Source organism: Emericellopsis cladophorae (assembly GCF_022114955.1).
Source record: "Emericellopsis cladophorae strain MUM 19.33 chromosome Unknown NODE_28_length_274560_cov_118_130999, whole genome shotgun sequence".
NCBI classification, from domain to species: domain Eukaryota; kingdom Fungi; phylum Ascomycota; class Sordariomycetes; order Hypocreales; family Bionectriaceae; genus Emericellopsis; species Emericellopsis cladophorae.
The window spans coordinates 210,833-237,949 of NW_026250953.1; the positions used below are offsets into that span (position 1 = coordinate 210,833).

At 57.7% G+C, this 27,117-nt stretch overlaps 12 protein-coding genes across 12 annotated transcripts; 4 read left to right on the top strand and 8 right to left on the bottom strand.

Moving 5' to 3' along the window:
* Positions 1 to 1,196: 1,196 nt before the first annotated feature.
* On the bottom strand, positions 1,197 to 5,111 carry J7T54_001105 (PH and SEC7 domain-containing protein-like protein; the record flags this gene model as incomplete). The annotated part of the gene is made up of 1 exon (XM_051507160.1): positions 1,197 to 5,111. One exon carries the CDS (start codon positions 5,109 to 5,111, stop codon positions 1,197 to 1,199), a length of 3,915 nt encoding a protein of 1,304 aa, XP_051361653.1.
* Positions 5,112 to 6,239: 1,128 nt separating this feature from the next.
* Positions 6,240 to 7,787, bottom strand: J7T54_001106 (uncharacterized protein; the record flags this gene model as incomplete). Its single annotated transcript, XM_051507161.1, has 1 exon — positions 6,240 to 7,787. One exon carries the CDS (start codon positions 7,785 to 7,787, stop codon positions 6,240 to 6,242), a length of 1,548 nt encoding a protein of 515 aa, XP_051361654.1.
* A 3,824-nt stretch (positions 7,788 to 11,611) lies between these two features.
* J7T54_001107 (putative oxidoreductase-like protein) lies at positions 11,612 to 12,541 on the top strand (the record flags this gene model as incomplete). The annotated part of the gene is made up of 1 exon (XM_051507162.1): positions 11,612 to 12,541. The coding sequence occupies one exon, from the start codon at positions 11,612 to 11,614 to the stop codon at positions 12,539 to 12,541; it is 930 nt and encodes a 309-aa protein (XP_051361655.1).
* Positions 12,542 to 13,632: 1,091 nt separating this feature from the next.
* J7T54_001108 (uncharacterized protein) lies at positions 13,633 to 14,457 on the top strand (the record flags this gene model as incomplete). The annotated part of the gene is made up of 1 exon (XM_051507163.1): positions 13,633 to 14,457. The coding sequence occupies one exon, from the start codon at positions 13,633 to 13,635 to the stop codon at positions 14,455 to 14,457; it is 825 nt and encodes a 274-aa protein (XP_051361656.1).
* Positions 14,458 to 14,676: 219 nt separating this feature from the next.
* J7T54_001109 (uncharacterized protein) lies at positions 14,677 to 15,279 on the bottom strand (the record flags this gene model as incomplete). Its single annotated transcript, XM_051507164.1, has 1 exon — positions 14,677 to 15,279. One exon carries the CDS (start codon positions 15,277 to 15,279, stop codon positions 14,677 to 14,679), a length of 603 nt encoding a protein of 200 aa, XP_051361657.1.
* Positions 15,280 to 15,693: 414 nt separating this feature from the next.
* On the bottom strand, positions 15,694 to 16,459 carry J7T54_001110 (haloacid dehalogenase; the record flags this gene model as incomplete). Its single annotated transcript, XM_051507166.1, has 2 exons — positions 15,694 to 16,241; positions 16,297 to 16,459. 2 exons carry the CDS (start codon positions 16,457 to 16,459, stop codon positions 15,694 to 15,696), a joined length of 711 nt encoding a protein of 236 aa, XP_051361658.1.
* A 278-nt stretch (positions 16,460 to 16,737) lies between these two features.
* Positions 16,738 to 17,589, top strand: J7T54_001111 (hnh endonuclease; the record flags this gene model as incomplete). Its single annotated transcript, XM_051507167.1, has 1 exon — positions 16,738 to 17,589. The coding sequence occupies one exon, from the start codon at positions 16,738 to 16,740 to the stop codon at positions 17,587 to 17,589; it is 852 nt and encodes a 283-aa protein (XP_051361659.1).
* Positions 17,590 to 17,679: 90 nt separating this feature from the next.
* Positions 17,680 to 20,175, bottom strand: J7T54_001112 (Heterokaryon incompatibility protein 6; the record flags this gene model as incomplete). Its single annotated transcript, XM_051507168.1, has 1 exon — positions 17,680 to 20,175. The coding sequence occupies one exon, from the start codon at positions 20,173 to 20,175 to the stop codon at positions 17,680 to 17,682; it is 2,496 nt and encodes an 831-aa protein (XP_051361660.1).
* A 963-nt stretch (positions 20,176 to 21,138) lies between these two features.
* On the bottom strand, positions 21,139 to 22,155 carry J7T54_001113 (uncharacterized protein; the record flags this gene model as incomplete). Its single annotated transcript, XM_051507169.1, has 1 exon — positions 21,139 to 22,155. One exon carries the CDS (start codon positions 22,153 to 22,155, stop codon positions 21,139 to 21,141), a length of 1,017 nt encoding a protein of 338 aa, XP_051361661.1.
* A 1,497-nt stretch (positions 22,156 to 23,652) lies between these two features.
* On the bottom strand, positions 23,653 to 24,074 carry J7T54_001114 (uncharacterized protein; the record flags this gene model as incomplete). Its single annotated transcript, XM_051507170.1, has 2 exons — positions 23,653 to 23,948; positions 24,008 to 24,074. The coding sequence occupies 2 exons, from the start codon at positions 24,072 to 24,074 to the stop codon at positions 23,653 to 23,655; spliced, it is 363 nt and encodes a 120-aa protein (XP_051361662.1).
* Positions 24,075 to 24,670: 596 nt separating this feature from the next.
* Positions 24,671 to 25,462, top strand: J7T54_001115 (AMMECR1; the record flags this gene model as incomplete). Its single annotated transcript, XM_051507171.1, has 1 exon — positions 24,671 to 25,462. The coding sequence occupies one exon, from the start codon at positions 24,671 to 24,673 to the stop codon at positions 25,460 to 25,462; it is 792 nt and encodes a 263-aa protein (XP_051361663.1).
* A 323-nt stretch (positions 25,463 to 25,785) lies between these two features.
* Positions 25,786 to 26,568, bottom strand: J7T54_001116 (putative RAS small monomeric GTPase; the record flags this gene model as incomplete). Its single annotated transcript, XM_051507172.1, has 1 exon — positions 25,786 to 26,568. One exon carries the CDS (start codon positions 26,566 to 26,568, stop codon positions 25,786 to 25,788), a length of 783 nt encoding a protein of 260 aa, XP_051361664.1.
* Between the last annotated feature and the right edge of the window lie 549 nt (positions 26,569 to 27,117).

The window sequence follows — 27,117 nt, forward strand, 5'->3', positions numbered from 1 at the left end:
GCATGCGTAAGTTCGAGTAGTCAGTATCATGCTTCTCGCTGGGCCCAAAATGTATGATGAGCAGAGCTCCTTGACTACTCTATAAAGAGTGAGGCGACCGGATGCATCGTAGGTTCGAGTAGTCAATACCATGCTTCTCGCTGGGCCCAATGTATATGGACTAAGGAGACGCACACGCAGGTCCAGTCCTTTGGGCAATCATTTACGGGCCAATCACATAATTCAGCAGTGAGAGAATTCAGCAATGCTGCCGCAGAATGCGACTGATCTGCTGCAACGACACCACGTTGTCTCGGTGTCTATGGATGCAAAGCTCACTAGCCATGTAGCAACTCAGCAGTTCCAGAGCAAGGAGCTGTGGTTGGCTTGTGCATTGCAAATGCATGAAACACATTGATTTTGAAACTCATGTCCGGGCTGATTGCAATCACTCACTCCTGGGCGCAACGTGTCTAGGTGCACCAGGCAGGGATGTGGGTCCCAATGTCGTTGATCTTGCTTCCCGCCTGTCCCGAGCCAAAAGACACGTTGTGATCCGTGATGTGCAATCCTGTAGTCTCCCAGCATTCTTTCTTGGACATCCCCTACCATGGTCTCCGTTGCTTGGGTAGATAATGATATTACCAGCGGTTTGACCTGATGTCAGACGCAATGGCGAAGCTTCCACTGGAGACAAACCTTTGAATCAATCATAATCCTTGGCACTCCTGTTGAAGACTCTGCGTCTGCGGTTACAGAAGAAACTGCCATTGTTGGTGATCTGTAGCATGAGTTGGGTGGTTGTGGGAACAAACGTCGTTGAAGCATCATGAAGTGAGGTCTACAGAGACAACACACATCCAACCACAATTGCCCCGCTTATTACAAAACCGAACAGCATCAACACCAAAAATGGCAGTTCCACTTGGAAACAATGTACTAATTATATCCCACCTCAAAGGACGCACGGAAAACCATCCATTCGTGTTTTCTCCAACCGGTACAGGGTAGCCACCCAACCCCTAATCACACGACGCGCGCAAGGTAGAAATTAACCTTCTTAGAGCCGACTCAATGCACAAGCAAGCAAGCTTCAAGTTCTCGTCGATTCAGAACGCTATGGAAAAAAGGAGAAAGGAAAGGGTCATGCCACATGCAAAAAATAACTCCACCGCAATGCCAATCATCAGTCATACAGACAGCCAGGCCCTTCCTCCTCACGGCCTGAGCGTATCATCAGCCGCCTCATCCTCCTCCTCGCCGCCGCTCACGTCCATGTCGCCATCCGACAGCTCACCCCGCGCCGCACGGTGCGCCAGGTCCCTCTCGGCGTAGACCTCCTGCTTGCGCGTGTCCGCCTGCTGCAGACAGTCCACATACGTCCTGAACTTGACAATCTCGCGCAGCAGATACGCGCTCTTGCGCTCCCAGTTGGCCATGGCCTTGATGGCATTGTGGCCCCGGGGGGTGAAGGCGAGGAGCATCGGGCTCCGGAGCTGGTTATGCGCCTGGAGGTCGTCCTCGATGCTCTTGACGTATGCCTGCAGTGTGGCCAGCTGATCGGCCTCGCCTGAGTTGGAAGGGCGGAGGGACTGGGACGGCGGCGTCCAGTCCGAGATGTGGATCCTGTCGCCGGGCAGCTTCCCTCGTCCCGTGGCGTGCGTGAAGGCGGCAGTCGCCTGGTCGATGCTCGCGGATCGGAAGCTGCTGACACTCGATTTGCGCCCATGCGCGGCGCTGCTGCCAGGACGAGGCGGGCGCGGTTCGTTGATGGCGCTGACCAACGCATTGTTCACAATGGCACCGCTCCAGCCATACTCTATATTGCTGATGCCGCCCACGAGAGGGTGCGTGCTCTGGCGTGCGCTCCAGTAGTTGGCCGTCGTGACAAACTCCTTGATCAGCTCGGGCGTACCCACTTGGAACAGGTGGACTGCGCCCGTGGGCAGGCTCAGCGCCCACACGTGAGGCCTCGTCCTCGAATATCCAGGCGGCGGCAGCGTCGAGGCAAGTGTTTGTCGGAGACTGAAGGAGCCAACTGCCGTAGCATTGTCCTGCCAGTTGCCGCCACCCACGGGACCAGCCACCCTTGACCGACTCTTCTGGCGCTGCGACTTGGTCGCCGTGAAAGAGAAGAGGCTCATCTGCCCCTTTTGGATGACGACGAAGACCTCGGACCAGTTGCGCTCCCTAGCCTTCTTGTCCACGCCATCGAGGTGGTGCTTGTGGATCACGAGACCCTCCTTCATCCAGGGCGGTCCCATGAGCTCCAATGACTCATCCTCCAGCAAGTGCGTCGCGGACAGATCAGCACTGAGGACCGACGGTGAGCCGTCACCGTACGCTTCCTCATCGCGGATGATGGCCTGGCTCAGAGCGTTGGCGAAACCAATCGACTGCTGGTAATCACCACGGGGCATAGCCGATCCGAACGAGTCTTGCGACGCAGAGGCCTGCGTGCGTCCCAGGGACTGCCGACTCCAGGTGGCCGAGGACAGGTTCGGGCTCCACATGGAGCTCCCATCCTCAAAGCTAGTACGGCTGGAGTTGAACCCATTCCTGCCGAGGCCTGGCCGTGAGCGGCTTTTGGACGTCCAGCGCGAGGCGTTGCCCCGACTCTCCGCCACGCGGCCGCGGCCCGACAAGTTGCCCTCGGAGGGCGCCTTGCTCAGCACGCTAGGCGTCCGCTTGAGCATCCCCATGACAGACAGTTGCGCAGGAGGCGCCACCATGGGCTTGACGGGGTCGGCGCCGAACAGAGGCAGCTTCTCGTCGCGGATGGAAGAGTAGATGCCTTTCAGAACGAGCTCCACGAGCTCCTCCCAGCTCTTCTGTGATCCGTGGTGTGGCGACTTGACCAACGGTCCACAGTCCTCGACGCCCTCCATCACGCTCTGTGAATCGATCCGGGGCGGCGGTCGGAACGAGTTGCGGAAGGACTTGCGCTCTTCGGTAGGCGTAGGCGTGCTCGACTCATCAGGGCTCAACATGGAATTCTTGTCCGCCAAGATACTTGGACGGCGGTCAAAGGCATCTGGAGCTGCCTCGAGAACAGCCTGCGTGATAGTGCCCATGGTATTCTTGACGAACTGGCTGCGCGTCATGTTCTGCTCAATGTCGGCCATGTGCAGATCAGTGTTGAGAAGCATGATTGAGTAGCAGACTGTGTGGATCACGTCCGTCGCCTTGAAGCCGTGGTTCGGATTGCAGTGACACCACCGCTTAGAGAAGGCCACTAGAATCCGGTCCATCTGCTGCGTCTCAGCGCGGAACACTAGTCGTAGGCAGACCTGCCTCAGTGACCACACGATGCTCTTGTCGACGAAGTCGTACAACTCCATGTAGGCCTGCAGGGTGCGCTGCCGGATCGGCCCCTCCTCGCCCATCCACGCAGCCGCCTTTTCCTGCGAAATAAAATCTTCGTTGCCGTCGTAGATCTGCTGTGCCTTCTGCCTGTCGTCTTCGGTAGGCTCCCCAATCACAAAGATGGGCTCGTCCAGCTCGCCCATGGGTCCGTCGATCTTCACATCGGGTGCAATGCTGGCGGGCGACCTCGGTGAGGCGCTGCCCTTTGTGCCCTCCTTGGGTAGCGACAGCGAGGAGCTGTTCTCTGTCTGGATGTTTTGGATCGGCAGTCGCCTCGAAGACTTCTTCTTCCTAGGTCGGATCGTGTCATCCCTGGACTTCTTCAACTTGGGTGTCAGCACCTCGTTATCGCTGACGCCATCCAGATCCAGGAACGAGTTGTCCCTGGTGGGTGTCTTGGAAGGCGTATCGAGCTCCAGCGAAGGCACCTTTCGTATGCGGGCGTTCGGACTCGGCTCGTAGTCGGGCGAGAACTCGCGCTGGTACTCTGGGTGCGTCTTCTTCTCTGCGGGTGTCCCGGGTGCTTCGTGGAGGTACGGGTCCATAGCCTGTCGTAGACTACCAGCGGGGCTGGGCGCGGCGTTTTGCAGATTGAGGTTGGCAGCAGCAATGGGAGGAACGGGCGGCACGTCAGAGGCGGGTGCAGTCTCGTCGGCTACAGACTTTTTGCGGCGGCGAAAGAAAGAGGACGACTTCTTCTGCAACGGCGGGTGGTTTGAGTGCGACGAGGGAATGTCGCGGTCGCGTGACGGGGGTGTCGATCCGGTCGTGGGCTGCTGGACGGGATCGGAACTGCTTGACCCTCCGCCGAAACCGCCACCAAACACTCTTTTGAAGAATCCAGGCTTCTCCTTGGGCGCTGCCGCCGCAGTGGGTGCCGATGGGCTCTGCGCGCTGCTGTTTACCGAGGTCTCCTTGGACTTGGACTTGCCATAGCCAACGTTAGGGGCAGGGGCGGTGTCGAGATCCATGATGGCTGCTGCCTTGGAGGGCATGGGAGGTGCGGGTTCCCGTGTTTGCGCCTTGCCGCGTCCCGATGAGCTCTTGACGGACCGGCTCGTGCTACGGTTGCGCGGTCGGTCGTCGAGACTGGATGGCTCCCGTCGAGGCCCTCCCGGTATCGTCGGCGTCGGCGCGGCGTCAAAATCCTCCGCGAGGAAGTTGTTGATAAAGTCGGAGCGAAATGGCGATTGGGGCACGTTCTCGAGTTGGGGGTAGACTTGCAATTTGGACTGCGGGAGGCTGTTGTCGAAGCTGGCGGAGCGATTGGGTGGGTGGCGCAACTTAGCGCTGCTTGCCTGTGCCTGCTCGAGGCTTGTGACGCTGCTGCTTTTGCTGCCGCGCCCACCCCTGGCATGGTTGCTTCGTGAAGGCGGCGGGCGGCCACTGTTCAGGCGCGCGTAGGCTTCGCTGTGGGTGGTGCTGCTGTTGCTTCGTCGTCCGCGGGAGATTTGGTTTGACGGTCGACTGGCATCGTCCGCGTCCATGTCGGAGCTGTACGAGGGGCCGTGTCCCTGCTGCCAGCTGTTGGCCTGTGCGGTGATGTTGTTGTTTGATCGGTAGCGAGGAATGTCAAAGAACCGCGGTGAGTCGTCGTCTTCCTCGTACTGGGGCGCGTCGTGGGCGTTGGGGTGGGCGTTGCTGCTGCTGGTCTGCGTGGACGAGAATTGATCGAGGGACATGAGCATGTTGGTGACCAAAGAATCGCGCGTCACATTGCGCGGTGACAGCGACAAATCGTGCGAGTCTCGGACGCGAGAGGCCATCGCGGCTGCGTCGAATGGCGGCTGGCTCGCTGTCTAACCCTCCCGTGTGATAGTGATGGACGAGCCTGGCGGCTGGTGCCTGGTGGAGCGATGTCTCTCAGGCTCAGGCTACGGATAGACAGACTAGGCTAGTGTTGACGGTAGGTGCGAAGGCGGCCTTGCATTGGTGAGGTCTCACTCGTTGGGGGTGCGTGCCCCGTGGGTCCCCCTCGAATCGTGCAAAGACGTCGACGACACTCGACGTGGGACAACAGGAGGCGTCGTCGACCTTTGTACAATGTACTAATAGTAGGTCTAGTAAAAACAATTAAAGGTATTGGTGCCCCTGCATGGTGGACTTGACAATCATCGAATCGCCGCCCCCTGCGACATGAAACGTACGCCAGACCTGACACGTGCAAGTCCCAGGGTCTTTCCAGAGGGACTGACAGACAAGACAGACCTCTGGCTGGAGGCTCAAAAGCGATGCCACGCATAAAGCAATCCTCTTTATGTATCTACAGTAGAAAAAGAAGCGATGAGGCTGCATCATCAAAATGAATGTCTTTCCTGCGTTAATCTACCCCTGACAGACAATAGAGAAGTGAATGTAAGTGATTCATTGATTAATTGATCATTTCGCCTGGGCCCTGGGGTTCGTCCAGCTGCGCCATGCCATGCCGGGTTCAGGGGATAGCCAGGCGGGCGGTGACGGTCAGGACTGTAGGCGCCACAGAGGCTAGTGGGGGAGGCTGATTGGGTCCCCTTTTCCTGCCCGTCATTTTTTCTGTGGGGACTGGGGACCATGTATAATTAAATTGTGCATGTCGATGCAGATTACCGAATCTCTGCGGGCTTCAAACTGAGCTACGCCTGTTCGTTCCCCTTGCTTTTTGCTCCAAGCCTCAAGTCAACATGAAGAGGGGAGCGCATATCAATGTTCATAAAAACCAGCTTAGCCTTGATAATAAGACGCGGTACCTAACCGGGGCCCACGGACATGCCAGCGGGCTGGTCTACCGCAAAGATCTAATAATGCAATGAGCTCATGATTGAAATGACAGACACGTGCTACGCAGGCGAGCACGGTTCTAGCGTCATGTATCCGTATCTGTGCTCCGTACCCCAAGCTTCCTTCTCTTGACCAGCTCACATGGTCGCGTTCCGAGCCACGCCATACTCGCCGACCAGCGTGGGTGGCAGCTCGTCCTTGGGTCTCTTTCCGTCGCGGTACAACCACAATCGACTGAGATCCTTCACCCTCACCTCCTTCCTCTTAACAATGCCTCGCTTCCTGTGCTCCATGCCGTGCACCTCCACAGGTTCGCTACTCTCCCCGGTGCCAAATCCATCCGTGCCAGCGTATGTAATGTCAAACGCCTCGCGTATGTTCTTCATGGCGGCCCCCTCCTCGCCCAGCCTGACGACCTCGTTCATGAACTCATTGTTCTCTTCCTCCACACCAATGAACTCGCCCTTGGCATTTCTCTTGAGAGGAAACATGCCGTCGAGGTAATGCTGATTGAGCTGGTGGCCCCCGCCGCCGGTCGACTGCACAAATAGGCGGCCGAGGAATCTTGGGATCTGCGGTGAATTGGTACGGTTCGTGGCAAAGTGCAGGACGCCCCATATGGCGACAAAGTCTGTAGAGTGCGCGTAGTGCTCGATATGGCCAATAGCCCGATCTTTACTCACGCTCATCGTTCGCGAACTGGACAAGGAGTTCTCCCGACTCGGGGTCCTATCTTGCGCGGGAGCCTTGGCGTCTATATCTCTCTGGCCATCGACTACAGGTTCACTGGCGAAGCTCGTCTCGGTGAGCAGGGTGTGGATCGCAAAGCGCGGATGCTCCTTCATAAGATTCTGCGCAAAGGCGTGGCGATGCGGGTTATTGAAGTGATTCGCGGCGCAGCCAAAGGTATACACCTCGAGTTTGCTGAGAAGATCCTGCGGCAACTCTTGCAGCAGCCAGTCCAGAACTAGACCGCCTTCGATGCCGCCCTGGCTGTGCAGTATGAGCACGACCTTGGACTTGCCGGGATCGTAAAGGATGTTTTTGAGCAGGCGGTACGTGATGCGCACATCTGCCGTCGCATAAGAGAAATTGCGCTGGAGAAGACACTCAAAGACATCAAACAAGATGCCGCGTGTCTGGTTGTGGATGCCGAGGACGGGGCGCTTGAATGTCAATGCCAAACGGTTCAGGTTGCTCTTGAACCAGTGTCGCCCGACAGCCACACCGTTGACAAATACCCACTGCTCGTGTGCGTGCTCAGGCAGCTGGGCCGCAAAGACGTCGTCGGAGCTGAACTCGCGTCCCGTACCGTTGAGAAGCTTGCAGAGCAGCCAGTTGCCCAGCAGGAAGGCGCCGATGCCCCCCGCAGCCATCCAGACCGGCAAAAACACGGTCAAGGGCAGCGCAATGATGAAGGCGAGCTGCAGAATCGCCAAAACCAGGTGCATGAACACGCAAAAGATGTTCTGGAATGTGGGATAGAGCTCATCCAGCTCCCCCGAGCCGTACGTGAACGGGGGCCAGAGCACCCAGGGCAGCGCCCACGAGTACACGAAGAAGTAGTATATGTCCCATCCCAGCAGCTTCCAGGGCATGTCCGTGTAGGAGTAGGAGATAATGTCCGCTCCGCCAATTTGGCAGCGGTACAGCGAGGTGAAGGGGTCCATGGCGGCGTTGGCCATCTCCTAGACGACGTGAACGTTGTTGGCGCGACGAGGACGTGCAGTAACGACGAGCGGCAAGAGTACGGAGAGCATGGGAGTATACGTCAGTCAATGTGCGTCCGTGAAATTCACCAGCCACTGCGAGAAGTCAAATGATGACCTCCTTGGGCCATGCTATGGTGAACGCAGAGAATGGCCTTGTTGGTGATGTTGGTGGTGGTGGTGGCGCTGATGATAAACGTCATCTGACTACTGACACATCGGGTCAGACGTTTTGAGCCGTCAGCAGGCCAGAGGGAAGGCGCCAGGACCAATACTGGGAAGGTTAGCCCCTGAGGACTTGGAGTTTGTATGTATTTTGTAGCGTTTTCCATGGCGTTGCACGCAAGCTGAGTGAGGCATGTATCAAATTGGATTTACTGGAGAGATGTTTATACAGATACCTCGAGTTCAACTTAAATTCTGTGATGGTCGACAGCCGCTTTGACTCCAATATGTGACTACCCTAGACCTAGTCTTGCAAGCTCCAATGCTCCTGTTGATGCGTAGTCTTCAAGTAGAATCTTCAGGTATGGGCCATGACTGAAGTCAGTACTCAGTAACATAGTTTTGTTGGTTTTTCGACTACGATGCCCTGGTTGGCAGTTGCTCCACGTCTCGCGGCTTACTATGGTGAATTTGTTCGTGCTGACGTTGTTTCGTGTGACACCAATTCAGCCTAATACAAACGACGAATTGGGATAAACGTGTACGACCGACAACAAAGGGGTAATAGATCGTGCTGTTATAAACAATTTGAGCCTTGCGAATAAATCTTCAGCAAATTGAAGACATCCCAAGATAGAACAATGGCTCGTTCGTCGTGCCCCATGGCCATCCTCTCGTAAAAGCTTGCCCTATTGCAGGCCGGTGACCGCTGTTATCGTGGGGCCCCAGACGACGCTGCTGCTCTGCACCTCATGTCTAGTCTGCGCACATTATTGTCGTAGATGTAGCAGTCAGCTGTAGGAGATGTGCAGTCATACTATATTCGTAGTGTTACGAATGTCCGCTGCGAACCTCATGTCCTCTGGGAACATCATCAGGGCCTTGAAAACAATCCTTGCTGCTCGAGTAGCGGGCTTGCCGAGCCATAAGAAACACGAGAGCACATGTGATTGACTTGTCTGAGAAAGACGTGAAATGCACACACGAGACCTGGGCACGCCGATACCGGACGGTTGTTGCGAGGTGCGAGCAAATGATCTCTTCTGCGTCTGGCGATGGAAGGTCCTAATTAGTGTTCATGGTGGTCATTCCTCTGTCTAATCAGGTCGATTTTTTTGGCATCTCGCGAGTCCAGGAAGCTCGCTCGTGCAATAGAAACCAAAGACACGTCTCGCTGCCATACCGATCCGGCTTCGTGAGACGTGTTGTCGGCCTCGTCGATAAACCCAACACTGATTTCTCGTGGCTCTATCAATGTTGAAAGGACAGAGTTTGGCGTCCGCAGGCCGCTGCGATCGAAGTTTGCCGGCCCGAAGACGTGGCCTGACTTGACAGACCATCTCAGCCTCGGGTTGCACTGACTGCACTGGACGGGCTCATTCCAACAAAAAGGCGGTGGAAATGACGCGCGCACCGCGCCAAGCGACGCTGGCCTCTTGTTGGGAGCCAAGGGCCCTCCCTCTGGCGGCATTCAGGACACGGAACGCCGATGGTTTGATGTGCATTGAACCTGCGGAATAAAAAAAAAAAGACTGGAGACCCTGTGAGCAGCCAAGAAGCAGATCAACGCAGGACTGCAACTAGGCATTATCTCGACGCCTTGGCCCTTGAGCATGAACCTGACACTGCAGATACACCGCAGAAGCCCCCTGAGATAGCGAGATAGCCGCTTGAGCGCTGGCCACGGCTGGGAGCAAGGAATGTAATACGAGCTGAGACGGGCTTCGCTCGCAAGTGTCCACCTCTTGATTCCATCTTCGATGAGGCTTACTCGGTTCTACTCGGGTCAACTAGACCAGTCTGTAGAGATGCTCCAAAGGGCCGACACCAGAGCCAATGGGCATTCCACCAGGTTATCGAGCCTCCCTATAGCTTCATAGCCCGCCCTCGAAGCTATCGGAGCGTCGAACCGCCGCTGGACTTTATTTTGACGGATGTGGCTTCCCATCCCGAGAGTTGACGTCAGTATGGATCCCCCGTCCCCTATCGCGCACCAGTCTCTGTCGTCCTATCGATAGCCTTTTCACTTCACTGCGTGAAGGGATCCGTGGTGGTGAGTGGTTGGCAGCGGGGCGGAAGCGCTGCCAAGTGGAGTGCAGAGATTGGGAGCAGATAAGTTTTTGAGGCGGGATCGACGCGTCGTTGCCAGGGCCCAGGGGTGGAGCGCCTCTTGCCGAGGGAAGCGACGGACGCCGCCAGGCAGGTGCCGGTGCCTGAATGGCGGCACATTAGTTGCAGGGAAGTCGTTCGCACTGTAATGCTCTGCGAGGCCAGGTGCTTAAACACAGTAGCACAGTGTCATGTAGGGTCTTATCGCGAACGACATCCCGAGGCGCCAACATGCATGCATCTCGACACTCACAGAGATCGTCGTGCACCCAGGAAAATTCATCCTCTTGAGCCTCGTTTTCAGCGTTCACACTGTGACGCTCTCCTGGATATCCAGCAGTCAAACAAATGACGTCGTGTCCGTCCGACTCCACTAGCATCCACTATGGCTGGAGGAGCGAAAATCTCGAGATGCTGTAGGTGATATGCGTACTCCGTACTGGCAACTGCACAGCACCACGGCCTGCATCCTCGACCCTCACTGGCCACACGCATGTCTCCAATGCGCACGCGAAGCAACATAACGTGTCATGTTCTTCTCGGGCGCTACGACGAAATTTCTGTAAACGTACATGGCTTCCAGCCATCCTTCGAGAATTGCAGCGCTGGAATGCAGCTGACTGGACGCACGTCAAAGAGCGGGTCCCGCTAGTCAGGGCCTTACCAGTCGGTGTCCTGCTTCCGATCCACCCGTCGAAGCCCACCCGTTCGTCATCTCGCTGCTGTGGTGATTCACTTGTAGGCGGCTCTGTGTGCATAATCAGACTATTCACGGCCAGAATAGGCTTGGCTGCTTGGGCCCGTTTTGAGCCTCGTGGACGAAGCGGGAGAGCAAGTGGGCGGCAGCGACCACACCAGCACGTCAGCGGCCTCAGTTACCGTGCCATGGCCCATGGACAGCAAGGGCGAGTAGAGAGGTTATCAACATCTCTTGATGGAGGGAGAGACATGCAGCTGCACAGTCTGTACTGTAACTTTGGCGAAGCCTTTGCCTATTTTTCCTCTCCCGAGTTGGAAGCCATGCAGGCAGACAGGGATTTCCAAGGTCGGGACGACGTATCATTGACTGCCCAGACATCTGGCCCTACGGGCATTGGGCCAAGAAGAAGTGACGACGAGAACGAAACACTGGATCTCCCGATAAAATCACGCAAGTTGTTATCGTGGGCCTCCACTATTCCTAGGCGCAGCGCGCTGGCTTGGCTGTCAGGACTCGGGCTGCGCGCGAGGCTGCTGGATCCAGTCTCCACAACGGCGTCGAGGATAAGCATCCAGAAGCTGATGGTGTTGAGACGCCAGTATCGGGTGGTCCTTGATTTCGGCGGCAATCACGGCGACAAAGTCAAACATACGTATCGGGGAAGAAAGAATTTGAGTTCGATGGGATCTATATAACATGGCTTCATGCCCACTCTGGTCGAGAAGAGTCTTATTCCTCCCCATCTTATCTACACACAACAACTTACAAGCCATCACCACACACAACATCTTCATCACCTTCACCTCCACACTCCTGCACATTCACCATGGCTCCCTCCGCTATCACCCCCGAGACCTCGCCTGAGCGCACCGTCTTTGTCAAGAAGGTCCTCGACCAGGACACGCGCTCGCGCGCCTCGTCCGTCTCGTCCGTCAAGCTCAACGACGGCAACTTCATCCCCCAGGTCGCCCTGGGTGTGTACAAGGCCCCCAACGGCCAGGAGACTGAAGATGCCGTCACTGCGGCTCTCGACGCCGGCTACCGTCACATTGACTCTGCCGCCCGCTACGCCAACGAGGAGGCCTGCGGTCGTGCCATCCGCGCATGGATGGAGCGCACCAACACCCCCCGCGAGGAGATCTATGTCTGCTCCAAGCTCTGGGATGCCGACCACGGCTACGAGGCCACATTCAAGGCCCTCTGCGACTCCCTCGCCAAGTTTGGCCTCGAGTACCTCGACCTCTACCTGATCCACTCCCCCGCCGACAACGAGGAGAAGCGCCTCGCCTCGTGGCGCGCCCTGGAGGACGCAAAGCGTCTGGGCAAGGTTCGCTCCATCGGTGTCTCCAACTTTGGCGCCGCCCACATCCAGAACCTCCTGGACAACGCAACTGTTGTCCCCGCGGTCAACCAGGTCGAGGTCCACCCCTTCTGCCAGCGCCAGGAGCTCGTCGACCTCTGCGCTAAGAACGGTATCAAGATCGAGGCCTACTCTCCCCTCGCCCGCGGCAACAAGCTCGAGGACCCTACCATTGGCAAGATTGCGGAGAAGTACGGCAAGACTCCCGCCCAGATCCTTCTGAACTGGAACGCGTCCCGCGGCAACGTCGTCCTGCCCAAGAGCTTGACCGCTTCGCGCATCCAGAGCAACCTGGACTCGTTCGACTTCACCCTCGACGCGGAGGATATTGAGACCATTAACAACCTCGGCGCTGAGAACTATGTCACCGGCTCCATGCACAAGTCCGCCGACTGAACGGTTTTCCCGTTATGATATTCACGACTCTTCTTTGTTTATAACGACATGGAAGGAAGATACCTGCGCGCGGTCTGCACACATGATAAATATCCGACGAGTCGCAAAAGCGATAGAACGTCGCCATGGCGCCGACCACTAGGTCGTCTTACACGGATTGAGCGTTGCTCTCCGGATAGAAATAGCATAGCGTTTGCCAATAGACTTTTGATTGTTTACTATGATTTTTTACCATGTCATACTTGACTGCACTGTGACTGTCGAAAGTACTTCCATCGATACACGAGTCAACTGTCCTTTGTGTCGTTGAAACTTGACTTACACCGTGTATGACGCTGCTTGAAAAAAAAAGTCTGCCCCCAAGCCGATCATGAACGGCCCGACACGGGCCAAGGACAACCATCGGGCTCCGGTTTTCTCATACTCCTCCTACTCCACTCAACCGGCCTCGCGCTTGGCGTGCGTGTCCTTCGACGCGGTACAAGCGTTTGCATGGAAAAGCCTCGGATCCAGTCCAAGCGGCATTAATTAACAACTCCCGAGGCGTGTTTCAGGGGACCTTTTGCTAGTGTTGGAGAACATTGCGAGATCTCGATGAAGTGCTCACTCGCACATGCATGTGAACAAGCACTCTCTTGAGGCGGAAGCGGCCAGCATATGCGTTGCGGATGCATGCAGTTGAGCGGCCCAACTCTCGGCAGAGGATTGAACTTACGGCACCCGACCGCTGCCGTCCATAACGGTAGCCACGGCGAATTGAAGCCGATGCTCGCTTGATGACTGGATAGCGTGGCTGGAGCAAGCATCGCATCCTCGGAATTACGCGAGGTTGCCAATATTCGTGATTCCATCTTTCACTAATGGGGTGAGAAGTACCTAGAGGCGTGGGCGGCGTCATCATGTGTACAATGCCATTGATTTGCAGCGATGTGATGTTTGCGTGCGTGTAAAAGGCGACGAGTATCCAAGGACCTTGTTGGTTCATTGCCATGATGTATAGGGTAGGCAAATACACAGTAAAATCTTGGACCGACGCACAACCATCAGCCTCAACCTACAACATATTACCGACCAAGACACAGATCACCACAATGGGCTCCGACCGCGACCGCGAAGAGCGCAAACGGCGCCACCGCGACGACGATACAGAAAGAGACCACAGAAAGTCTCTCAGACGGGACACAGACCGCGACAGACCCTCTCACCGCGACCGCGATCGTCGACGCTCGCGCACACCAGAATCCTCCTCCTCCCGTCGCGACCGTGGCAGCGACAGGCACAGGCACAGGCATAGACACCGTGAGGATCGCAGCCCCCGTCGCAGCCGAGGCGACGAGCCAAAGCGCATCGAACCCCTCAAGCGCTCCGGTCCCCTGCCGTCCCAAGAGGACTCATTCGCCGTCACCAACGGCGACGAACCCGAGAAACCCAAGGAGAAACCCAACTTCAAATCCTCCGGCCTCCTCGCTGCCGCATCCAACTCCATCCAGCAGGCGGACGGCACGAACATTGCCCTAAAGTACCACGAGCCGGCCGAGGCCAGGAAGCCCCCGCCCAAGGACCAGTGGAAGCTGTTCATCTTCAAGGGCGGCGACGTCGTGGACACGGCCGACCTAGCGCTGCGCAGCTGCTGGCTCATCGGCCGCGACGCCGCCGTTGTCGATTTGCAGGCTGACCACCCCAGTCTGAGCAAGCAGCATGCCGTTATCCAGTTCCGGTACACGGAAAAGCGCAACGAGTTTGGCGACAAGGTCGGTAGGGTGAAGCCCTATATCATTGACCTCGAGAGCGCCAATGGGACCATGGTCAACGGCGAGAAGATTCCCGAGGGTCGGTACCTGGAGCTGCGCAACAAGGATGTCGTCATGTTTGGGCACAGCACGCGCGAGTACGTGTTGATGCTGCCGCCGAAATGAGGCGCTGATGTACAGCTATTGTCAGCATCCTTCCAAGTCATGCCTGCTGGATGATTTATTAAGGCACATGGTCGCAGCAAAAACAAACGCTCCTTGTCCCGAGCAACGTGAGTCCGCAAGATAATATGGCTAGTACAAGGACTAATTGATCTATCAATTTCTAGCCCTCAACTCGTCTAGGCCGTAACACGTAACTCATCATAACGAGAACAAAGCCCCTCACCCCTCCAGCCCCTGTTCTCTGTAAATCAACAAGCTAGCTCGCTTCGTCTCCGCCACAGGCACCTGCTCCCCAACCTTGCGGTGCCCATCGACGAGCATCAGGCGCCCCTCCTGGCTCAGCGCCACTCTCCTCGACACATCCCGCACATACGCATCCAGAAATACCTTTTCGCTTCCCGGGCTGGAGCCCCCCACCTGTCCGTCCTCGACGTATTCCTTGATCAAGTTGCGATCCTCCAGCGTCCAAAAGTCTCGAAAGTCCTGTGGGTCGTCGTCACGCAGGTCGATGGCCGCCTCAAACTCCCGCAGGCCCGCCATGCCGTTCAGCACCGGAGAGAGGAAGCGAATGAAAGAGTTGAGCTTCTCTGCCTCGCTGTGCAGCGCGGACGGGGAGGACGAGGATGGGCATGGGTCGGCTGAGAGTGTGTGTAGAAGTGTGGAAAGGCGAGACTGCTTGAGGGGGGAGGGCACGGTGACAGCGTGTGTGAGGGCGAGCAGATCGACGAGGGGGGTGAGCGTGGAGAGTTCGGCGAGAGGGCTGGAGAGCCTGATGATGATTTGGGTCGTCTCAACGGTGGAGTTGAGTGCGGAGGGCGACATGACGGTGATGGTTGAGCTGGTGAGCGATGAGGAATACAAGATGGAAATGCGGCTCAACTTCATATTGTGTCTCCTACCCTGGCCTCTGACAGCATGCTCGCCCCCACGATCGCGGTCAGCGTAGCCTCGTGGTCACGGGGGATCTGCGTCAGCCCAGGCGCAATGCCAGTGATCGTGTCGGTGGGGTAGGCACAATGACCTCATGCCGCCGCGTGTCTCGACCTTAGCTGCTTCAATGTCTTCTCTTATCAGTAGACCAGTACTGATAATTATATATATATACATAGATATATATATCGGCCCCAATAGATAAGGCCCTGAAGAACCCACGCTCGTCAGGTCTGCGGCCTGTTAGTCAATGGTCTCGTCACGGCAAAGAAGGCACAAACCCTTGGCTCATCGATCTCATTGCGATCACTGTGCCTGCATAATCCTTGTCACGGCCTCGTCGACGCCCCTGACAACCAGGGTCGGCTCCTTGCCCAGACCATGCGACAATCCGTCCCTCCAACCTTGCCCCGTCCTGTCAACCCAGCACGCTCTCATCCCATTCGACACGGCACCTAGCACGTCAAACGGGTTTGAACTGACGAGCCACGCTCGCTCGGGCGTGTGCTGCATTCCCGTGACCGTTGCGACGTACTCGTAGACCTTGGGAGCAGGCTTGAAGGTCTTGAGCGCGTCAATGTCGACCGAGATGACCTTCTCGGGCGGGAAGATGGACCACGAGGACAAGGCCGATGTGAGCATCTGCTGGGTGCCATTCGAGAAGATATACGCATCAATTTCAGGATGCGAAGACAGCGACGAAAGAGCAGAGTCCACTTCTGGGTAGGCGCTGAGATGGTTGTACGCGTCCATGATGGCTTCTTCGTGCTCTGAGCTCAATTCTTTTCCAATGATCTGGTGGACGGCCTGACGGAATGAAAATCGCGTCAACTGGTCAAAAGGCTTGTAAGTGCCTGAGAATTGTAAGTACTCATCCCATCCCAGACAAAGCCCACCGCCATATCCTACCCATGCTGACGCAGCGCCATGTGTATTCCAGCTGCAGCCGCCTGGCCTCGGTAGCGATACGAGTAGCATCGTCTTTTCCATATATCTCTCCCAGTTTCTGAGCAATCGAGTCGGTCGACAGAATCGTACCGAAGAGGTCGAACGCGATGACGGTCTGAGGCATATTGCGCTTGAGGGGTCCACAGATGAGGCTGAAGGTGATGCAGCGTGCGCCGATGAGTCAAGCGGCGAGGTCTAGAAAATCGTAAAGACAAATATCGCGCCTCTGAAGTACCCTCCGTATGAAATAGGATAAATCGACAGAAGAAAGTGGACAGTGGCTCGAGGGAATGAGATGGCCATGATGTAACCCCGCCCTACTGCCGCCAACGTCATCCATCTTGCATCACGACTAGCTTCACTTGCCTCGCCAGCCGACATCGCACCTGTATCCCTCCAAAAATGTCATCGTCGGGCGATACAGACGCATCATATGAGGAGGAAGACGAGGGAAACAGCAACTATGCTCATTTCCGTGACTGCCTCTCCACGACACTTCTCCGTCCTCCACCCACCACGCAGCACCAGCAGCCCACCAAGTCACGTAGACGTGGCAAGGCCACTAACAAACCGAACTCTTCAAGCACCCTCACCACTGGTAATCGCGTAGAAGATGCGGTGGAACTAGCCGAGTTCACCGACTACCTCGCCACCGAGATCTTTGAGAATCTCCCTCGGGAGCTGCAAGACATAGACTACCGCTCATGGCGCGACAGCCAGCGGCTGCAGAGTCAATACTCCTTACCCCTGACTACATCCTCCCTCGCCGAGCTCAACCTCCCAACCCACGTCACCGAGACGCTGGAGACGTACAATCTCATAGCGTCACCAGACGACAGCGGCCAATCCACCCTGCTGCCCTCCTCCACGGAGAGTTTCCTCCTGCCCATCATCACCGCCTACCTAGAGCCCCTGATCACGCCGCCGCCCGCGACGACCGCAACACGCACCGAAGCCTGCGAGATCTGCGGCCGCTGGTGGATCAACCTGTCCTACCACCACCTCATCCCGCGCTTCGTCCATGACAAGGTCGTCAAGCGCGGCTGGCACCGCAAGGAGGACCTGCAGAACGTCGCCTGGCTCTGCGGCGCCTGCCATCGCTTCGTGCACCAGTTCCGCGGCCACGAGGACCTTGCGAGGGACTATTACACTGTTGACCTGCTCCTCGAGGACGAGGAGGTGCAAAAGTGGGCGAAATGGGTGGGCAAGATGCGCTGGAAAGGGGGCGGGGGGAGAAGACGCGTGTTGAAGTAAACAAATCAAATACAGGCATGTAAATTTCTCGATAACACAGATCGCCGTCTACTATTCTCTAAGAATCTATGCGCAATCCAAAACCAAAGATCAATGCAGCTCAAACTTGTGCTCTTCCAGCTCCATGTTGAGGGCCTCGCCCTCCATCAAGCCGTGCACGTAGCAGTCGCCCACCAACCGGTACGTATCGCCCTCCTCATCGCGCCGCAGGACAAACGGCGTCTGCCCACCATACAGCACGACAACCCTGTCGCCCACCTTGGCTCCACGGGGCACCGTGCCGATGAAGCCCCGGCTCGTGCGCGCCATCCGCGTCCCGTTGCAGGCCATGTGCACCAGGTCGTTGAACAGCGGCTCCGGACGTTGACGCGACTCGTCCGACTGCCCGTGCGCGAGGGCCTCGAGCATGTGACTGACACTGCCACTCATGGCCTTGAACCACGGCTCGAAGCAGGCGGGACCCATTTCGGACGAGGCTTCGCGGCCGATTTCGTCTTGGTTCTTGACCAGGGTGCGCCAAAAGGCCTCGACGACGGAGACGTCCCCGACGGGGTACATCTTGTCGTGCGGCAGGCTGGTGAGGGGGTCCATGCCATTGTCCGCATCTCGCACGGCGTCCGCGTCAATGTCGAGCTTCTGCAGTCTCTCGATGAGACCGGGCGCAAAGGTGCTGCGGAGATAGGACCGCGACGACGACTCGGGCGTGGGCCGTCTCTCCTTGGAGCCGGAGCGGAGTGAGGTGCGTCGAGACGCCCACATGGCGTTGGACTCTGGGTTCTTGCCGCCGTGCAGCTTGTGGTCCTTCATGGTGGCGTGCAGCACCTCCCTCGCCCTCTTGAGCTCGGGCGTGGTGTAGAATTTGTGGCCCGGCTCCGTCATGAGGGCGGTGTTGACCCAGTCTGCGAGGAAGTTGTGCGAGCCCAGCGTGGGGCCCTTCATCTCCGCGCCGAGGGCCACAATCTCGTCGGCCTCGATGCCCTTGAGGACGATGTGCACGTCGTCCGAGAACCAGGGGATGCCCTCGCGGGTGGTGCCCGGGTGGTGGAGGATGGTCAGCTGCGGCGCGGTGTCGGCGGCGGCGTGGTAGTGCCACGAGCGACGGCCGTTTTTGCACCCGAGCATGCGCATATTGTCCCGTCGCGACAGGTCGGGCACAAAGGACGGCCAGCCCGTGGCCGCGGCGGCGTCGAGGTCGTCGTTGTGCGCGAGGTGGAGGACGTCGAGCGTGCGGTGGGAGAGGATGCAGTTGAGGGCGACGTTGAGATACATGTCAAGCTTGGGCAGGCTGTAGTCGAAAAAGGCCTCGACAATGTCCCGCTCGCGCGAGTTGCCGAGGTGCGGGTACAGGGCGAAGATGCGGTCCAGCGGGTGCGCGGCGGTGAAGTGGCGCGACTCGGTCAGCAGGCTGAGCAGGGTAAAAGTCGTCCCGTTGAGGGCACCGTCGCGGTGCTCGTCCAGGTGGAGGATGTGGTAGTGCTTGAGGTCGTCCCGGGACACGCCGGGCGCGAGGCAGTCGTCGCTGATGGACGTCTCCCAGCGCAGCTGATACATGCACCATGCCGCGTCGGCAAAGTAGCCCCATGTCCGTAGTCCGCCGCCGTACATGATGCACACCTTTCTCGACACGCCGACCTCCTGCCAGTTCCAGATCCGCTCGAACCAGTGGTGCGAGAAGAGCCGCGTGATCTCGAGACGGTTCTCGGGGGGGATCTCGAGGTTGATGTCTTCAATGCAGAGATGGTTCAGCGACGAGAGATCAAGCTCATCCTGCTCGAGCCTGTCCCGGAACTCGTCGTACTTGCATGCTTCATGTAGCTTGTCAATCGTCTCAAACGCCTTGCGCCGTTGGTCCTCGGTACCGCCCAGATGAGCCAGTGTGGCGTGCGCGCTGGAAAAAATGTCCCTGACCAGATGCAAGTGTCTCTCCCTATCGCGCACGTCCTCTTGGTCGATACACACCGCCTCCGCCCACACGATGCTAAAGGCGTCCGGCTGGGCCGCGTTTCGCACGCCAAGCAGGGCCTGGTACATGCTCTCCGTGACGGACAGCCCACGTCCATTGCAGTGCATCCATCTGATGCGTCCCTTCTCGGGGCACGTGTGGGACAGCGCCTGGAAGGGGACCTCTTCAAGGTCGGCGTGGAACATGATCGTCTCCAGCATGTCCTTGTAGTGCGCCGCCGGGAAGATGAGCAGCAGACGGATCCTCTTGGGCTCGCGCACGGTTCCATAGTCGAACTTGACCGTGTCCTCAATGTTGCTGCTGGGGTTCCCCTCGAAAGAGTCCCCTATCGCGACGCTCAGATTGTCGTTGAGCCGGAGCATGGGGTACTTGTCATTGCCGGGCGACTGGTCCGCCAGGGTGCGGGAAAAGTCTTCGAGCCGCTCCGAGTAGACGCTGTTGGCGAGGGTCGTCACGGACCCCGAGGTGAGGGCGCCCGTGGCCCGCACCGACGACAGGTCAGATGTGGTGGTGCCGGTGCCATTACGTTTCGAGGATTTCGAGGATGCGTCTTTGCTGTCGCGGTTCGGCGCCAATTTGTCGAGCGTGCGCTTGACAAAGCTCAGTCCACGAGGCTGACGCATAGTGGCGGTTCTAGGGGCGAGATGTCGCCGACGTCGCCATGCGAGAGGGAAGTATTCATGCCCTGGCGTTTTCTGCAGAGCGAGGCAAAGATAATATTGTGCAGGAACTGGACACCAGACTCGAGAGGTAAATAACGGCGCAAGAGGGGACGGACGAGCCGCTGATGGGGCAGAGCCGCACACCCGTACCAGACGTCAGAGCGACAGTGGTGAGTGGCTGCCCCGAAGAGAAGAGGGTCACGGGCGTTGGGCAGAAGACCGTCAAAGGTCCGTCATCAGGGCCCAGGCTGGGTAAATACAGTGGGATGGATGAGGGCAGGGTTGTCACTTTGGTCGCTGTGGTCGCTGTGGTCGCTGCTGATTAGCTGGCGGGAAAGTGTCCTCGTGGGGAAGTGGCTTGGCAGCGAGTGCTGAGCGTGGGGACGTCTTGAACTTGGACTTTGATTTTATTTCTTATTATTCTTGAGGATTCACAGTCTCTGCGCATGGCAGGCAGCCTTGCTCGTGGAGAGGTTGACTTCTTTCACCAGCTGTCAAGACCTGCGCGAGCGTCATGAGAGTTTTCCAGCCAACCTTAATTTAAGCTTCTTTTCGAGCCTAAACCAGAGCTTCCTTCAACCTTCAATCGCTGCCGCCAGTGCAGCGCAAATACCGCATTGATCACCCGAATGATGTTCCCGGTGACACGCATCGCCCAGCCCATTCCTGAGAAATACATACCCAAGATGCCATTGCCTGATAAGCTGTAATTGCAGCTTGTCACCCACGCCGATCTATCTTCGAAGCTGGTCTATCGAATCGAGTGACGCGTCTGACGTGCCGTCAAGTCAGTGTGTCCTAATTACATCGGTGTCTCACGTCGGAGAGCCACGTCTCGGCCGACTTCAGGCAGCGACGCTGCTCAACTGCTGAAATAAGACAAAAAATATTTCAACCATACGCTAACAAGATACATCGCAGAATCTATTGCTCCCTTTTCCATCGTGGCTCGGCAATGTCAACCTCTTGCATCACCCGATGCGGCTGCTCACCATCCTCGCTCCCGCGACGATCATCTCCCAGTAACGCCTCGCGATCCTGCTTGTCCTCGTCGCACTTGACCCCCACGTGCTCCTCTGCCTCCTCCGGCACAGAGACCAGTATATGCTCGTCCAACCAGCTACTCGCTCGAGGTCGCGTGAGCTGCCGGCCGTCCTCCGCCTCCTGCAGTGGCGAGATGCCGCGCTCAATATCCTCACTGTTCCCCAGCGACTCGCGTCTCCTGCCCTTGACAAAGTCGTCAAACCGCGTGTCACGCTCGTGGCTGTAGAGCGACGGCGTCCGCGACATGGGCTCGAGAGCGACGCCGTCCGTCTGGGGCTCCGGTTGCAGCTGGCGCATGGACCCGAGACTGAGACGTGATGACACGGACGATATCCGCTTCTCCAGCGTCGGTCGCGGCCCGCTGTACGACGAGTCGCGACCCAGACCGTCGTTGAACCCATAGCCTTTGATATCGATCCTGTGCGCCGCGTCTCTCGACGAGAGCCTCCGGTACGTGACCAGGGCGTATATCGCCAACGCACTCGTCGTGAGCATAAACGCCGCGTCCAGGGCCAAGCCGACGATGGAGAAGTTCTCGTCAATCGCCTTGATGTGGACGACAATGTCGAGCGCGAGGAGGCACGCCGCGCAGGTGAGCTTGATGGTGTGCGTAAAGAGCACCGTCCAGGGCGTGAGGGATTCGGCGAGGTAGCGTGCGATCTCGACCATGGTGCAGATGCTGGCCAGGAAGGAGAGGCCGACGTTGGTGGATTCCCAGATGACCTCAAGTTGGGGCGCCTTGCGGTTCTCGTAGGAATGGAGCGTGTCGCCTATCCGGTAGGCGAAGAGGCCGGCCATGGTGAATGTGAGCGCCAGCTGGAGGCACCAGAGCGGTCCGAGGAGGCGGAGGCGCCAGTGCGATTGCTCAAACTGAGCCTGCGAGCGTAGGCTACCCATTCTAGGAGGCGGTGTGAGGGTATTCGTGGTTGTCGTCGGTGCGAAAGGTCGTCAGTCGTCACGTCGTAACATGATTTGGAAAGCAGCAGCGTTAGCAGATCCAGCTGATGTCTTTCAGCTAACCGCACATCCAGCCGCCCGTCTCTTATAGCATCGGGCTCAGCTGCCTCAGCGCCTTGCGGTAGCCGGTTCAGCTGTCGAGATGCCTAGTCAGCCGCATGCACATGTGGATGGCGCATGTCAGCCCACAGAATGGGGCAAGGCCGCCAGAGTCCCATCCAAAGGACCATGTCAGTCAGCACCGCCCCGAAAAAGCGCGATTACTATGTCGGACACATTCCTGCTGTGACCTGCCCAGGCTGTGGGGATTTCAAGAACAGGGATAGGGTACGTAGAATTGGACTCTTGGAGACCTTGACTGGAACCTTGACTGGAATTCCCAGTTCGTGCAGCGATCAGTTCATGTTTCTTGACGGAAACTCCTGGCATACACCAGTTTTGCCGTTGGAACCGAGCACATGGTTAGCTTTATTGCAAATGCTTCAATGACGACCTTGTTTCGCCTCTTGATCAGTCCATTACAAGAGTCAACGCCAGCACAACGCTTACTCTTCCATCTCCGGAAATGAGGTGCACCTGGCGAGATCCAGGGTCTGAGCCCGAGACCAGGGGCCCGCTCTCAAGGCGGACATTTCTCGCCTGTCAGCCCAGGTCCCAGGGTGCAGATTCACACGTTCCAGCGCAATCCTTGGGTCCACACCAGTCTGGCGGCCAATAGAGATTTTACGCTGTGGCTGTGCCATGAGGATATTGAACCTACTACCTACCCATCGCGTCGACCAAGGGGCTGCCATTCGTGCTGGACCCTGGTCGCCAATGAGGGGAAAGGATATGCTCCTTGGAGAGAGATGGAGATCCAAGACGAGAATAGCAACCAGCACTGTGGGGTGTGGTCATGCAGTTGCTGCTGCAAGCGATAGCATCCGGAATCCAACGTATACTTCTGGCGCGCTGAAGCTCAAGAGTCCCTTAGAGCTGAATTGCGTATTTAACATACTCAGGCAGCAATGTAATATAATGCCTGACGAATTGGGGGAGAAAATGCCGTGACAGGCGCAGAGCATGGCACGGCTAGCTCAGCCCTACGGCAAACGCACGCCTGGGGAATGACGATGTGATGGGGGTTGGAGCACAAGGCTCTGTTGTGCTAACGATGTACAAGAATCTGCTTGATTTCAGTGAGCAACATGTCTGTTAGGTAGGGAATCTGGCTGAAAGTTGTTCCATTTCGCTACATATAGCGCCAAGGGGACGTCTGATCTGATGAATGTATTCCATGGTCCCATAGTACCTTGTCATCCACAAAGTTAGAAATAGCCATTCTCTTCACCCTGGATATTCTGTGCCCCAGCTCCCAAGCGTCAAAAGATCCTGAGACCAAGCCCAGCCTGGCCCAGCGATCCGTCAAGGGCACTCAAACACGACCACCCCCAACGCTTAGTACTTGCGATGTCCATGGGCCTGGTGCCTCCTCGTCCTCTCCTTCTTGGCCTGCCTCTTCCTAATGCTCTCCTCGTTCCTCTTACGCTGCGCCATCTCCTCACGCTTGGCCTTGGCCTTGCGGGCCCCCTCGCGCGAGTACGGGACCACGTTGCCATTGGCGTCGGTCATGGCGGGCTGGTCGAGGGGCGGGCGCACATTCTGACGCTTGGCCGGGGCGATGACGTTGGCCCAAACCTGGCCATCTGTCTCTGCGGGATCGACAACGTCCCTCTTGGCGTTTGTGTTGGTGGCTAGTACGTCATCCTCGTTAGTGTTGATGTCCGTGACAAAGAGCGCGAAGCGTGCATACTTTGGTGGCTGCCAGCAGCGAGTGTGAAGCCAACGAGGGCAAAGACGGAGAAAAGGGACAGCTTCATAGTGAGGGATAGTGGTTGTCAAGACAGTGCAGTCAATGAAGGAAAGGCAAGAAGGAAACGTCGCCGGCGACTTGGACGAGAGAATGGAGACAAGAAGGTAGGTTGCTGGTGGTGAATTAGCTAGTGGCTGGATGGAAGAGGAGTGGCCACTCTCTTATAAGCGGCGCTCAGATGGCTACAAAGGCCCAAGGAGGCCTCGCTTGAGACGCATCTAAGTACCATGCCGCAGAACCTCTCATGGGGTGCAGAACCGCGATGAAACTGGCCCAGGCCGTCGCAGTGGTGTATCAAGATGCATCCTGCGACAGCTTCACCTTCAGCTTTAGAAACAAAACTCGCACAACTGGGCATGCATGCTTGCACAGGGTTTGTGCACGGCGGGGCCGAGTTGTGCATCCCCAAATCAGTGCCAGGCGTCATCGGTGTAGGCCACTGCGCTACTCCACGCGGGGCGGCACTGCTCACGCTGTCGCTCATCCGTGATCCGGCTTATCTTCCAAGTCCTCGAGACCTGTTAGACCCTCTCTTTTCCAGATCACCTCCATCGGAGCCTCGAACAGCGTTGCATCCTACCGCTCTCGTTCCCTCACAACGCCATGGCCACCCCCGCCCACTGCATCGCCTGTTTCGAGGCTCTCGACGCCCACCTCGCCAAACGCCCCGCGCTGTCCCTTGACGAGATTCAGTCCCTCTACGAGCAGTTCGTCGCCTCGACATCCTCCTCCCCGGCGCCCAACAAGAACCCCACCCTGTCACGTCTCGCCAACCCATCCCCCTCCTCGTCCTCGACATCCTCGACCACAGGCCTCTCAACCTCCACGCCTGACACATCCAACACATCGCTCTCCTCCATCGTAGCGAACAACATCCCCGACAAGGCACCGCTCTTTGTGACCTGGAACGTTGTGGAATCCGACGACGATGAAGAAGACGAGGAGGTGTCCCTGAGAGGGTGCATCGGCACATTCAGCGACGAGCTCCTCGAGGAGGGCATCCCCGAGTACGCACTCATCTCCGCCCTCCGTGACACCCGCTTCCGTCCCATCAAGGCCAGCGAGCTGCCGTCGCTGCAGGCCGCCGTCACACTCCTCACCGACTTTGAAAAGGTGGACGACCCGTACGACTGGGTCGTCGGCGTCCACGGCGTGCGGCTCAGCTTCCACGACAAGGGGCGCCGCTACGGATCGACGTACCTGCCCGACGTCGCTAGCGAGCAGGGCTGGACCCGCGAGGAGGCCCTCTACTCGCTCTCGCGCAAGGCCGGCTGGGTCGGCAGCCAGAGCAAGTGGAGGGACCTCGATCTCCAGGTGACGCGGTACCAGGGAAAGAAGTGTAGTGTGCGGTACGCAGAGTACAAGCGCTTCAAGGCGTGGGTGGACGCCAAGTAGCAGCACACGACGGGACGGGACGGCGTTCAGGGCAACGAGGGAACAGCGTTAATTCTTTGGTAGGTAGTAAGTAATGGCATGCGCTTCTCCCCCTTGCTTCTCCTGTCTTACCCATGACAAAGCAATGATGACTAGACATAGCGTGATATCTGACAAAAAAATGAACCCAATCCCAATCCAATCCAGCTCGAAACCCATAGCTGGAGCACCAGACGCCTCCCTTCTGCAAGGACCATACCCGTCTACGAATGCAAACAATGATGGAAACCCAATCCAACGGAACCCCCCCCCCCCCCCCCCCCTCCCAAAAAAAAATTTTGTACTCACCAGCACCGCAGCTTCTGCCAGAAGCCACTCCGCGGCCTGATCCGCCCCTCGTGTATATGCGGCCCCCGCACGCCGACGAGCCTCTTCTCATCAAACTCGCCCTCCCGCGTGGGGATCGGACTGAGCGGCTTGGTCATGCCCCTTGCGTTGAGCGCAATGTTGTCCATCATGCCCATGGCCGCCAGCCTCCTCGCCTCGACCACCCGTCGCACAATCAGGGCAAACGTCTCCTCAATGTTGACCTCGAGCCGCGCGCTCGTCTCCATAAAGCCGCACCCGCGCTTGCGCGCCCACTCGAGGCCGACGGCCGCGGGGACGCGCCGCCTGTCCTGCAGGTCGCACTTGTTGCCGGCCACGATCTTGACCGGCGGCACCGTCCGCGCCTTCTCGTTGATGGGGCTGTGCATCTCGTCGGCGTGCAGGCCAGCCTTGCGCGCGCGCTCGGCATTGTCCAGGCGCACCTCGGCCTCCATGTTGACCAGATCGTCAAAGTACCCGAGAGCGTCGAGGCTGTCCTTGGAGGTGATGTCGTAGACCATGAGGAAGGCGTCGGCGCCCAGGTTGGAGCTCGCCCACATGCCGCGGTACTCCTCCTGGCCGGCCGTGTCGGTGAGTGAGAGGTGGTAGGTCGTCCCGTCAATACGCCGGGTGAGGGAATACGAGTCCTCGATGGTGGGGTCGTATTCGGACGTCCATTGGGAGCGGACGAGGCGGAGGGTGATGGACGACTTGCCGCAGCCGCCGTCGCCGCAGATGGTGATGCTGATGGGAACGTTCATTGTCCTTTCGCGATGCGGAAGGGGAAGATGGCCACCAGGCAGCAGGGAGGTGGACGGGTGAGTGAACATGGGAAGAGATCTAATGGCAAAGGAGAGGGAGAGGAAGAATGGTCGGCAGCCACAAGACAATGTCCGTCCGTCCGTCCGGCTGGCCTGCCCGCCAGATCCCTGCCCGGCACAGCGATCGAATTGCTTCTTTTTTCCCGGGGCGTGCGTTACTTGCTCTGCAAAAGAGGAGACGAGACTGGACTCTCAAAGGAGGGCGTCGAGGTGAGAGTGAGACCCTGGGAAAGCTGCCTGGAAAGGCTCTTGACAGGAACCACTCGGGAGGCGTCCCTAGCTGCGCGGGTCCACCCACACGTCGCCCCTCTTTCAATGGACTCTTTTGTGGTGAAGCGACCCGAATTGTCGGGAATTGGCGTTGCTCTAATCGCCGGTAATTATGGAGTGATTGTCGATAGAGTGGACGTTGGGCAGCAGCGGCTTCGCTCTGGAGACGATGATCCAGTCCTTTTGTAAACTTGAGGTTGGAGGTGGCCCAGGCAGATA